Source organism: Excalfactoria chinensis, chromosome 13, assembly GCF_039878825.1.
Source record: "Excalfactoria chinensis isolate bCotChi1 chromosome 13, bCotChi1.hap2, whole genome shotgun sequence".
NCBI classification, from domain to species: domain Eukaryota; kingdom Metazoa; phylum Chordata; class Aves; order Galliformes; family Phasianidae; genus Excalfactoria; species Excalfactoria chinensis.
The window spans coordinates 7,956,357-7,969,795 of NC_092837.1; the positions used below are offsets into that span (position 1 = coordinate 7,956,357).

The following is a 13,439-nucleotide window of genomic DNA, read 5'->3' on the forward strand; positions in this document are numbered from 1 at the left end:
TACATCTTGAAGCAGTTCAAACACAACTCAAAGCTAAAGTAAAGACTTCCATGGATTCCAAGAATTGGCAATTTGCAGCATCTAACATGCAACCTTTGTATGATTAGTAACTTAATCTATGGACTATTATAAACCATATTTATAGTACTTTCTACTCGCACAGAAGTCTCTCATCTTCCTTGACACATAGCAGTCAAAGCCTCATCCCAGTCAGATGGTTAGAAGTACAGACTTCATTTTGTCTTCTTCCTGCCTAGAGATTCAATGGCAGAAAATGGACTCCTTTACCTGCTTTTATAGTCTCCTTGCTTAATAGTGCAGATCTATCATATGCTACTTTCTCGTTACTCTATAATTTACCACCTGACATTCCAGCATACTCCTGATTACTTTCAAAGAAGCTCACAGACAATGACAAGCAAAAGGATGACAAGGCCACTGCTTTCGATGACAGGATGCAACTTCTATTCAACTGCTGTTACTTCAGATCAAATCAATTACAGTACTGAAATACAAAATCATTTGATCCAGCCACAGATTGCACTAGGTAGGAGATTCAGGTGCAATGAATCTTACCAACCTGTCCTCCCTTTCAGACTTGTTCCAGTCAGTTCTTCATAGGCATTTCTTCCTAGGTATGGCCTTTCAGCATTCATATGGAAAGTCCTGAGGGCCCCTTCCCTTAGATTAAGTGCTTTTCTATATCCGTTTTCAAGGAGACTCACAGTGCTATTAAAAATAAATAAACAAATACATTCTTGGCTTCTAATGTTCTAATGTTCTAATGTACAGATATACTTACGCACTACCTCATGATCTTGCTATTGACTTCTATATGCACCTTTGTAATTTGGGATTCACTTGTTTTGCTTATCCATGCCACTTCTTGTCTTCATATTGTCAACTTACATCTCATTCTTTTTATAGCAAATAGGATTTTTTTTTTTTTTTTTATGATTGAATGCCTAGAGGAACGAATCCTGAATGACGTGTGCTTTTGCACTTGTCAATCTTTTTCAGTTCTTAGCTTAAGATTTTCTGATAATCTTTCTATTTTAAATGCCAGCAGCATGTAGTTAACTACTGCTTTGGTTTAGATGAACAATGGTGTTTAGAGAGGAGTGACAGCAAAGATTACTAGACCCTGAAAGTTGCTCCCTGAGATACATCTGACCTGCATGCCTACATCCCCACTACTGATCTATGGAAGAAAAACCTGCACTCTGCATTACTATCACAGTATTTTTCAACCTTCTCATAGGCTAATGTTTGCATTTTACTTTGCTTCTATGGACTTATTCTCTCCTACCATCTTTTTCTTCCCCACTTCTCTTACCTTTGGTGCGGGAATCCTTACTGCCTTTATATTCCTGTCTCCCTCTACTGACTTTTCTGAAAATCTTCCTAATACACATACAAAATCTTCTCATTCAAGCAAGTTCCTTGCTCTAGTGACATAGCTTCTACGTGTGTACAGCTCTGAACATACCATCACAGACAGTGTGCAAATATGACACTAGTAATTACTAACTCACAGACGACTATGCTTTCACATCTTAAAAAATGTATTAGCATGATTACTGTTCTAGGCTTAACAAATAATAATTAGGATTCTGTTCTATTTTAATACTAATGAAATCCTATTTTGGCCTTCTGACCAGTAGAAAATACTAAGTTGAATTTAACTGCCTTTCACTGAGTCCTGATAACTGAAAGCACTGTGATATATTTCTATTAGTCCAACTCAAAAAGATCAGTATTGACTTAATATTCATAAGAATATTTAAAACAAGGAATACAACACAAGTTCTTTGTCAACGCTGTAAGTGCAGTTCCTAATGATGAAGCTGGTATTGCTCAGCTCTGCAGAAAGTAAGTTCTGCGTATCTTCGGAGAAAACTGAATACTCATTTCTTCCCCTGGATCTCAGTCATTCGCAACTAATCCCTCACTCTGTTCTTCCATTTCTCTACCATTCCCACAGAAAACAAGATATTGCCCATGTTTGGCATGTTGTCTTCTTGTTTATGCTGTTCAGACACTTGTCTGTGTTTCGTAAGTGTGAAGTGAGACTGTCTAGTTTGCACAAGCTTTAGTATGCATAACTCGTGTTGTTAGCTGCTGAATAGTGAAAGCATTAGAGAATAAAAGCATTCCTTAAGCTCCAGAACTTTGTATACAGGTTGTGAAAGCACCAAGGTTAAAAAAAAGGACCAATCACCTGCACACTAATGAAACAGAGCTGTATGTAGTGAGGTCATATCCATTCAAAAGATAAATCATTTCTCTTAAACCTCATACCTGGCTTCTACTGCCAGATGCTGGATGTACTAACAGTGATGTTTTGCAATAAATAATAATAATAATAATAATAAATAAATAAATAAATAAAAATCCACAGAAAACAAAGAAATAGGAAAAACAAACAAACAAAACCCAACACAAAACCTTGACGTATCTTTTATGAAATTGAAAATGCATTATATACTTTTATAGCCATTTTATAAGCCTGTCCTCTTCCCTTGCATGTCTCATGTAGCCTCCAAACTCATCAGGGCAGGGATCAGACACAGAAAAGCACTTAACACTGTATACAGGATGAATAAATAATGTAACAAGTCTCAAGGTCATAAGGTGAAAAGAACACACGGTTGGAAACATTGGTGAGCCTGAGCCTTAATTGCCATTACAAAGTCAAGATGACACAAAAATCCCATGCCAAGATGGAAGCTACAGGAGTCTCAACACTCTCAGGGAGTTATGGTCTAAATATATTTATAGGTATATATGTACATAAAATCCAATGCTTACATACATTCTTATTCCTTAGCTCTTGAATGAGGAATCTTAATGTCCTACAGTTCACTTAGGTGTTTTTGAGCTACTTCACTAATACACACAAATGATATAGCAGACAAGGAATAAGGCAAGAGACTATCCTTGCAACATTCTTTTCAACATAAACGACACACTACCACCATTCTCCACAACATCCACCAGCATTTCACTGAACAACCACTAAACTTGGTTACGCCTACCTAGCTTATAAAGGCTGGAGATGTTCTTCAGAACCTGAGGTAATGAAATTTCTGGACCTCTTTCATATGTGCTATTACAAATGTAGGACATACTTATAATATAGGATATTATAGGACATAGGATACATAAGAATATAGAATACATAGGATACATAGGATATATATAATTTAGAGATGTGAGTGGGAATCTTCTATTAGCATTCTGCCACTTGGATGCTCAGTAGTGTGAGAAATCACATGAACACAAGAAAAACACAGAGAAGCAAAAACCAATCAAACAATTTCATGAACTGAGCTACAGTATGCAAATATTAACTCATGAAGTGCCTTACATTAAGTGTTACAACAAATGTTAACCATCAGGCATTACTAGGCATCTCCTAGTTTTCCACTAATGAAGGAATGAGCTGGAAGAACAAGCAATCACAAATAAGATCTGTCTCAAGAGCTACTTAACTCCATCATACTATTCATCATTTTAGTTTCAGAAGTTCTAACTCCTTTGAATGTATTCTGCTTATTAAACAACAGAAAATCTAGTTAATGGACAACTAACATTTCCTGCTAGTCAAGAACAGTGGCTTTTGCCACTTACCCTTCTCCCACTGCTGCTTACATATCTCACCTAAGTACTGAAGTGTTCATAGCTCTTTTTTACAATAACATGATGATAGGAAGTGCCCAACCCAAGACCCAGAAAAGGCTCTACTCCAGCTACCTGCTGGAGTCTCAGAGGCTCTTACCATACCAGTAGGCTTCGGCAGCCTGACTTAACCTAAAAACTAGCTTCATACACATACAAAATACAAAATATGTTTACCTAACAGGAAGCATCGTGTCTGCTGGCACTGAGCAGCATCATTTTCCAGTCCCTACATATATCATGTCATTAATAGCAATCACGATCAACACACAGAGAATCATGGGTAGAAAATCTTGTCTTTAGACTTCCAGGCATACACCTTAATCTTTGCATATCATATCCACCTGATTGTACTGTACTACATAGAAATCTAAATGATAAAATGTTTTGAATAAAGAAGAAATGGAAACTACTAGGTGAATTTGATTGGCACATTCAATGCTTTACCTACCGTCCAACCTGGGATTTATGTTGATTATACTTAAATGTTTCAATTAACAAGGACAACAGTAACACTAATCAAAACATGAAAAAACTGTATGTAGTTTTAAAAGTAGTATTTATATGCACTGAGGTGATAAGTTGTTCTTTAGAATGACAATAACAAAATGGTATGTAACCTATTCTGGAAATCCACACTTCCATAATAAAAATGCTATGGAAAGCCAGAAAATAGATGAAGAATATAGAAAGAAAACAAAAAAATAAATTAAAAAAAAAAATCAGATGAAGATATATTCTATCATTTCAGTTACCTTTTTAATTTATGCTTTTATTAGATGTCTGTTTCTCCTTTCAGTCTGGAATAGTTAAGGCTTACTGTAACATAGTGACACAGCTAACTGAAAGCAAGACAATACTACACTTATCACATTTGAGGTAACAGATGGCACTGGACTGAATCATTTTGACCCAAATGATCAATCATTTCATTTTATCAATTCCTGCTATCAGATTATCAAACTCATTTTTTTTTCCTTTTCCTATAAAAGAAGCAGTCCACTTTGACATGGCATCAGTCCTAATTCAGCAGAACAAGATAAACACAAGAATGAACAGTAACAAGAAGGCAAACAGAATCAGCAACTGAATAGTTCGGTGTGTGCTCATTTTGAAGGGTTATCCATATATTTTAAAAACAATTTATTTATTAATTTTAAAACAAACTTCTACCAATGTATTTTAAACTATCCTTGGGCATCAACAATTTAGTTTATCTGGTGGCTTCCAGCTATTACATAAAGGGTAATTAGATGCTGCAACTTCCAATGACTTAAAAAAATAGTCTACATGTTAATTTCTTTTACGAGTCCTTTAATGTAATCAGGGGACAGAAGGGATTCTGGATTATCTCTGAATAAAAACATTATTGGCAGCAAGTTTAACTCCTGTCCCCTTTTCCCAGATACTCCTTAGAGGCTCTGACAGATTTGGAGATTATCTATTTTTTAGCCCCACTCTATGAGATCTTCTGTCTAATTGTCACAAATGGTTACCAACCACTTTCAGTGCGCTATCACAGCTACCACCGGACTTGTTCCCTGAAGAAGCAACTCTATCTTCAATAGGTTATTTGTTCCTTTTTAAAAAAAACCTCTTCTTTCTTGCACGGTATCCACTTTGTGAAATTACAATTGAAATTTTTCCTTTCTTCCCTTCTTTTCATTTCCTTTCTTTTCTCCTTTCACATCATCCTAGTGAGTTCTTTATCTTTGACTTCCTTACAGACACAGAGCCACAAGCAATCTCATCTCACTCTCAATAGGCTGACAGCACTGAATCTTCGGGGAACAAAGCTATTACTACAACACAGACTCCCAGGCTTGGCTTAGAATGATGCCTATAAACATCTCTCAAGAAATGAGGTGAATGTCTAATGCTGCATTGTGAAAAGCAGAATGTTTCTGTGAGGAAGATGAGAAAACATTTAGTGAATGTGAGAAAATGGAAAACAACAGAAAAAAAAAAAACTAAAAAACTAAAAAAGTGGAAAAGACAGAATATTCACAACTGGCACGGTATTATACAAACACTGGAACTTTCCAAACACTACATCAGCTCTGTATCTTTGTCCTCCACATCAACAAGTGTATCTGGAAAGGAGTGTATGAACAAGATAAACATATAGCTATTCTTTCCAAGAAATGTTTTCCAGTCTCCAGCAACTTCAGCCTCTTAAAGCATAAGACAAAAGCTTTGCTACAAGGGAGAAAAAGTATAGAAAAAGAATTTTACCTAGGATTCATATGCCTTGTCAAAGAGAGTAAATCATGGAAATTAACTTACACGTGGCTGCAAGAATGCAACCCTTTTGCCATGCTGCTCCCTTTAGTTCCACAAATAAATGGAAGAATTCCAGTTCACAGTTTCTGCCTGCTTCATTCACATGTGGTAGCTATGGGATGATCTACAAAGTTCATGTTTTCATAGATTTATGATCTTCTTCAACTACTTACTGTTAAATGATGCAACCAGCCAGTATTAAGACAGAGGAGTACAAGGCACAGAAGTTTCACACCAAATCAGCCTAAGCACTGAATCTCATCACCACAATATAATCAATACTTTTATTCAGGCAAATACTCATTTGCCATGCAGAAGCTTGCCTGACTTCAGCACCATATCTCTGAAGATGAGACCTAGTGTGGTGTTGTGAAAGCTGCAGGAGCAATACCTCACCTATGCCCCTCCCTGCTTCAGGGATCCTGCACAGATGTACAGCTGCCCTTGATGAGGACTGCAGAGTGGTTCTCCACCACAAACTGTTTCTCTCAAACCTTTCAGAAACATTTAGGAAAATGCATCCCTGTCATTATTGCATACCACAATGGATTCATGGTAGATTTAAAAGTACATTTGGCTAAACCTTCCACAAGCTAAAACAGACATCACTTACTTATAATACTAGTACTACTAGGCAGTCAGAATTGAAAGGCTGCCACCATTGATGTGGATTCGCTGCTGCTTATTGCATTGGAATGGTTTACTCGGGGAAAACTTGAGCTTCTAAAGTGAAAAATTGTTACTAACAAAATAAAGAAATCAAAAGTGTTGATGCTTAATGTTAACAGTTTTGTTTCTTCTCTTTTGCTACAGCTTTGAGATGTAAGCTGATGGCATGCAGGACACAACCTGATTTTTCTTCTACATCCACATTCCCCAGTTATTCCAGTTAGAACCTCCTCTTTGAAAACCCTATGGAAACCAGAGCATACCCAGCACCACTGTCATCAAGTCTTACCATAGAAATACATAGTTTTTACAAGGAAGAAAGATACCAAGCAGCAGTCTGTACTACTGTGAACAGCAGGTAGCTGATTTGCTAAGTCTCAGCTCTCAGCAGAAAATATATATAACCACAAACTACATTCAGAGTATACCTAAATAGCCCATGTGAAGGCAATATCTGAATTCTAAGAAGTTTACAAAAGAAAGGGGGAAATTACAACAAAAACCAACCAAACAAAAAACCCAAGCAGTTAATGTGCAATTACTGACAAGGCTCATAATTACTGGAATTACAAAATTTCATTTTTATCAGAGTTTTTCCAACCTATGCCTAAATGGTTTGACCTTATCCAACTCTGCCATAAAGAACAGAATTGCTTGCCTCAGGACTGTGTAAAAGCAGGTGGCAACAAGTACTCTGCTCAGAGAGTGCAGGGGAGAATCAATAATCAACACCATCCTTCAATGTAAGAAGAGAAGCAGGAAGGCAGATGCTATTTGGCATGATGATGGAGAACACTTCTATCTAAGGAACTCTAAAAATGGAGGAATCAGCCTGAACTGGGGCTCCTGCCCTAAATTCCACATAACCAAGACTCTTCTTGCTTTTACCTTTCAAAATTCAGTCTAGCGATATCTTCCTATAGTGCTTCACAGCCTTATTTCAGGATTTCCTGCTCGATATCCTACTGCCACTCAGGCACACCTCTGATTTAGTGAAACAACAATATTATTACAGAGATTTTTATGCAACAACGAGAAAAACAAAGCAGATCACCAGCATGTTTACCTGCCTCAAAAGCAAGCAGACAGATCCCACAAAAGTAGTTCTCAAAAGGTGGAGTGCAAAATATGACTGTATTACATACACTAATGGTGAGCTGCAATCAGGTCATAAGCAAGTTAGTAAAAATCAGAAAGAGAAAGATTTATAATTAAACTAATCAAAATCTTACAGGAGGTATAATAAGTACCTTTGAATTTTTATGTGACGTGCTGATTCTCACATTTTGAGCACTACTGCTCTACGTGAGACCAGCACCCTGTTGGGCTCCATCAAATGAAAGTCAACATCTTAGAAATCTCAATTCCTTAACACAAATCTGGATGCCAGACCGTAGAGATTGTGCATTTCTTAGGAAAAGAATTGAGCTCTGTGAAAAGAACTTTTCTAAGGCTGCTGAGAATGTATTACGGTGTGTAGAGTCTTTTGAAAGAAAATACAGCCCACATGCTCACCCTTCGGTGCTTCTTAAGAACACACATTTTCTAAACAAACACATGAAAGAAAGCTCTGTACCGCCAGCAGAGTTAAGCAGATCATGATACAAAGTGTGCATTGTGTTCATTACTTAAAAAATAGTAACAAAAAAAAAAAAAAAAAAAAAAAAAAAAAGATTGTAGCTTCATAATAAGATATTGTATCAGCCCGCTTACTCTTCTAGGACTATATATACCTTCCACAACCTGCCAACACTAATTATATAATTTGATATTTTTACGGGTTTAGCTCTAAAATCTTGACTCAATTTGTTGGCACAAAGATGTTCTATCCATTGGAGTGTATCTGCTCTCAGATTTTGACAAATTTAGAAGCTAGTATTATCTTCTAAAAAAGACAGTACTTCAAACTACTCCACTTTCATTGCTAGTGCTCCACAGAACTCAGCTGGATGTACACAAAAATTAAACTTTTCTATAAATACTTCTCATGTATTTTCAATTGCCTTGGATCTAAACGCTACTTTCCCCCTTCACACAGAAGCATCACTGGCTTTGCTTCATCAAACAAGCTTGGGAATAGACTGGGAAAGAAGGCTGTGCCAACACTATTGAGGTCAAGTGGATTGAAGTCTGCTTGTGCTATCTGAATCACACACTGGCAGATGAAAAGACATGCCTTTTACCATCTGTAAATTTTAACGTGCCAGATTTTGGCTGCCATGCAACTGAAAGTATTTTATTCACTGAGGTACCCAGAAAGAAAAAAGGAAACAAAACTTTAATCTAGATTTAAGATGACAGCACTAGATAAAAAACAGGTTATGCTATAGTTTAACCACTTACACTCAAGTACTGGAGTAATTTTCTCATCTGTTTAGAGATATTCTGACACACACACACATATATATGTATATATGTATTTAAAAATATTAATACCAATTGTCTCCTGATGCCTCCATGTCTTCAGTTTTGCATTGCAGAAGAAAACAGGAGGATTTTTATAAAAGCCTCAAATTTGCCACTTCACTGACATGGATATACATACATGTGACTGACCCTTTCAGGATCTGCTGTTCCAAAAGAGTGTTTGCATATGCAAATATCTACATGAAATAGAAGTTGTAATGGATGAAACAGAAACAATGAGCAACATAAAAACACGAATGACAGCAAAGACAAAAACCAACATACAGAGCAAAATTGGTCTTCCTAGGAAGTGCAGGGAAGATGGACTCTGATTCCATTTTGCAATACCAAGTCAGGCTATAGACTAAGGATAATTCTAATTAGCCCTATAAAGCTCTTAGGCTATTGTAAATGAATGTGATCTTATGCTTTGACTAGAATTAGTTCAAAATGCTACTTAAAAATAACTTTTGTATGTTAATCCATTTGCCTGTTTTTCCCTTTATTTCTCCAAAATCTTTACTGCAAAGGCTGTATTTTTCCTATATGTCAGTGGCTTTAAGGAAAATGATGCCGTTACTGTTTTGCATATGTGTGAATTAGTTGTCTGCCAAAGCCAAAGGGTATCTCAGTATTTACAGATTTCCATTCTAATAACACAGGTTGCTTTTCCCTTGGCACTACCACAAAAATGAGAGAGGTTGTTTAAAATTGAAAGCTAAAAAAAAACAACCAGAATTCCTGAATGAGAACACACACCAAAGGCAGATGTAGGCACATATTGCCTCCAATTGCTCTCATTTCAGCTTGACTGCCCTTCTGCACATTTTCCTTGTTCTCACCTATTCTTCAAGAGTCAGAAACTTCTACCTGGAGAATTTACATTAAGTAGTATATGAAGAAAGTTCAATATAAAGAGGAATTTAAGAACTTAAAAAATTCCACAATTATCTGAAATTCTGATCAGTTGTGAACTGAAATGGAGAAAATTCCTTTACAGACATTTATGCCATTAGCAACATTTACTGCATCTGAAACAGAAAAAAGAAAAAGGAGCAGAAATATGGCATGGAGATACTGCAGTTATTGTGGAAATAGCTTTAAACAACTGCAAGTTTGGCAAAAGGGAACTATTTGAAGACAAGAAAGAACAAAAATTGAGACCAGATTTTGAATCATGCTTTTAATCTATCTAAAGTCACTGTAACACCCACAGAAACAGAAGGGAAATTCCAAACTGCAAGGGCTTTTCATCATTTTGTTCTCAGAGTGTCTCAGAAAGGAATATTAAAAACACTGAACGTTTAGGAGCCTGGATAAATAGAAAAGTCTTCCAAATCTACAAATACATGGTAACGGCTTAGGTACTATGGCTACTAAAGCACTAGAGCCCTTCCCATCTGAAAGATTCCCCCCTAAATGACCATAAGTCCTCCATTTCAGAATACAATGCTGTGTTGCAATGTCTCTCTACCCTGGAGAAAATAACAACACAGGTGTAAGCTCCCAACCCGGACTGCGGCTTTCCCGGACACTGCTGAGCTCAGCCCTCATTCAGAGCTGCTTAATTCAGTTGGTCTAAAGGACACAGACCAAACAGTGGAACGGTCACACATGCACACCAATTTGAAAATGGTTTTTGTCTGTTGGAGATCAAATTACTTAACAAGACAGATGCTTAGAGCTACCACATATATGTGCACATGGTATCATCCTGCAATCTGTTCACAGTTCTTCCCTAGCACTGACCATTACAACTCTCACAGGCACTACAAGCATTCGGTGCTAGAGGGAATGGACAAAACATCCCAGTTTTGATTTTTCATGATTTTCAATTAAACTTCCTTTTCTGTTGGAACATGGATCACCTGCTTCACCATGCATACTTCTGTATTATTAATTTGTTAGCTTGCTTGAATCACAGTTGAAAACCTTTCAGCCTTGGTTTGCAGCAATAAATTCAACTGACAGCTGAAATTTGGAATGCTCACTTAATATTGATTCTGAATGTAATAACAAGCGACATGACCTTTTGGAGGGTGTAAAATATGCCTGCCACAACATCTGTGCCACATTTCTTGCTGTTTAGTAATATGCTCTAACAGCATGGAGCTGGCACTGAAGTTAAGTTTTATTGCGAAGTAGATCATTCTATCTCTCTGGCTTCATTAAAACACACACAACTCTCCCCCCTCCCCCCTCACCTACCCCCCACACACCAAAACTTAAACCAAACCCCAGCTCCAAAATGTTTCCTAGAACTAAAATCCACACGTGCGTCCCACAGCAAGAAAACTGCTACGTGACTACTGAAAGAGACCTCCTCTGTCAGACATGGCCATTCCAGCAGACTGAAGGTCAGCACATCTTGTCAGTGAGAGGGATTTTACATTAATTCGCCCAATCAAATATCTATCAAGATAAACTGCTTACAGTTATCTACATTTTTCCTTCTATTCTGACAACAAGTATAACAGATCAGCACCATTTCTGTGTGCCCTGACACCATGAGCACCATTCTAATCTAGCATTTCCCCAGGACACCTCAAACTAATTTTGCTAGGCTGGATACACAATTGCTTGCAATGGATTTCCTTTCAGTAGTCCATGTAGGAAGAACATCAGTTTTTGTATTTCTAAAAGTCCAACTCAAATAACTTCAAATCATCCAAGCAATCTAACCAATTATCAATTAATAATAATAATAATAAAAAAAATCTACACAAGTCCCAAGCTATGTAAGAGTTTTAAGCATCTCCTGATGTTTTTTTTTTTTGGTTTTTTTTTTTTTTTTTTTTTTTTTTTTGTTGGCATAATGTGTAATTGAGACTACAAATCCCTTTATGAATCTCTTCTCTTTTAATAAACAATAAACACAACAAAGTAGATGTTTATCAGAGCATTTGTTTTGCTGTTTTGTGATTTCATGTTCCATATTGCTTAACACAAAGCAGTAGGCACTAGGCTGCTTTTTAGATGCTTTGAAAGTAAACTTCAGGAAAAAATAAAATTCTTCATAGTTTACAGGTACATAAAGCTTCCATATAAAAGGTCTGTAAGAACTGTAACCAACAACTGCAATGTAAGGAACATGACAATATTACTTTTTCTTTTTTTTTTTTTTTTTCTTTTTTTTCTTTTCCTTTTCTTTTTTAAATCTCCATATACAACAAGCTTTGTTAACAAATGTACCTGCACTGCCTTGGTGTTATACAGCTGTACATGCTAGCATCAAGATATTATCAGTGCTTCACAGTTACAGAAAATCATCCAGCTGTTCCTCCAGTAAACATCTCACGGAAAAATTAAAGACAAAGAATTCAAGTATACAAAACTATACCAGGTATACGAAAACACTCCCTGCAGCATGTCCCCAGGCTAGGAGGAAAAATTTGCAATAAGTAACTTTCAAGAGGCATTAAATGTCATTTTAAAGATTCACTGAGAAATGTTAATTCATGGATGATTTATTTAATTGATTAATAAAAGTATAACTGATCATTACTGAAGACAGAATTAATCTTCAATGATTACTAGATACTAAACGAATTCTGAGCAGAAGACTCAGTTGCTACTTCCATTTTTGCTACTATAGATGAAGCTGAGACTAACAAAACGTGACGACAGACTGTTTGGGCAACAGGCAAACCAGTGATAAAAGAGACAGAACTGCTCAGCCCTTTCAACAACAGTGAAGGCTGGAAATCATTTGTAGGAGCCGAAGAATAAAACAAAATAATTCAAAAATTATCTGATGTTTGAGTTCTCTCTGGACTCATAAGTACCTATTATCATCAATAAAGAAATCCCATGAAATGTCAAAGTAGTATAAATAGTTTTATTAAAAGCCCTGAGGAGCCCATGGGTTTGGTGTTTACCGACCTTCCCCACTGCCTACATAGGTTCAGAAAGAGTTGAAGCTGTGCTTTAGCATATTCCTAAATCTGCACACTTTGTGTGTTTGTGTTTGACTTAAAAGCTTCACTGAACAACCAGATTTAGATTTTTAAGCATCATAGACATAGAATCACCATTAGTCTTCATAGTTTCAAAGATGTTCTCCTCAGACATCTGCTGTTCTGTGCACCACTAAACCAGCTACCCTGTTTGCTGAGATGCTGATGCGGCCGTGTCTCTTGCACCCTTAAAGGCATCAGAAAAAGCAAAGGTAAACCACCGCAAATTGGATTACTCCTACATTCTCAGCTGAGGTAGGATTCAAAACTAATCTGATTATATGTATATTATGAGCCACTAAGAATCTTTTTGCAGCAATTACCAAACTCCCACATATAAGAAGGGCATTTTCTTTAGCACTGGGCATATCTATCAAGTGTTAATCTTCAAAGGAACTGCTGGGGGATGGGGAACTGAAGTAGTCTTACAAAGAAGTGACTTTT

General features: G+C 36.6%; 1 protein-coding gene across 17 annotated transcripts in view; it reads right to left on the reverse strand.

The window, feature by feature from the left end:
• The window catches only part of TENM2 (teneurin transmembrane protein 2), a 564,904-nt gene that overhangs the window by 224,632 nt on the left and 326,833 nt on the right, over nucleotides 1–13,439 (reverse strand). The window contains exon 1 of one of the 17 annotated variants that reach the window (XM_072348386.1): nucleotides 581–702. The exons of the other annotated variants lie outside the window; for them this stretch is intronic. Within the exon in view, the coding sequence (XP_072204487.1) occupies nucleotides 581–656 (76 nt within the window). The 5' untranslated portion in view covers nucleotides 657–702. Of the gene's footprint in view, nucleotides 1–580; nucleotides 703–13,439 lie in introns of those variants that run through there. 17 annotated transcript variants of the gene reach the window in all.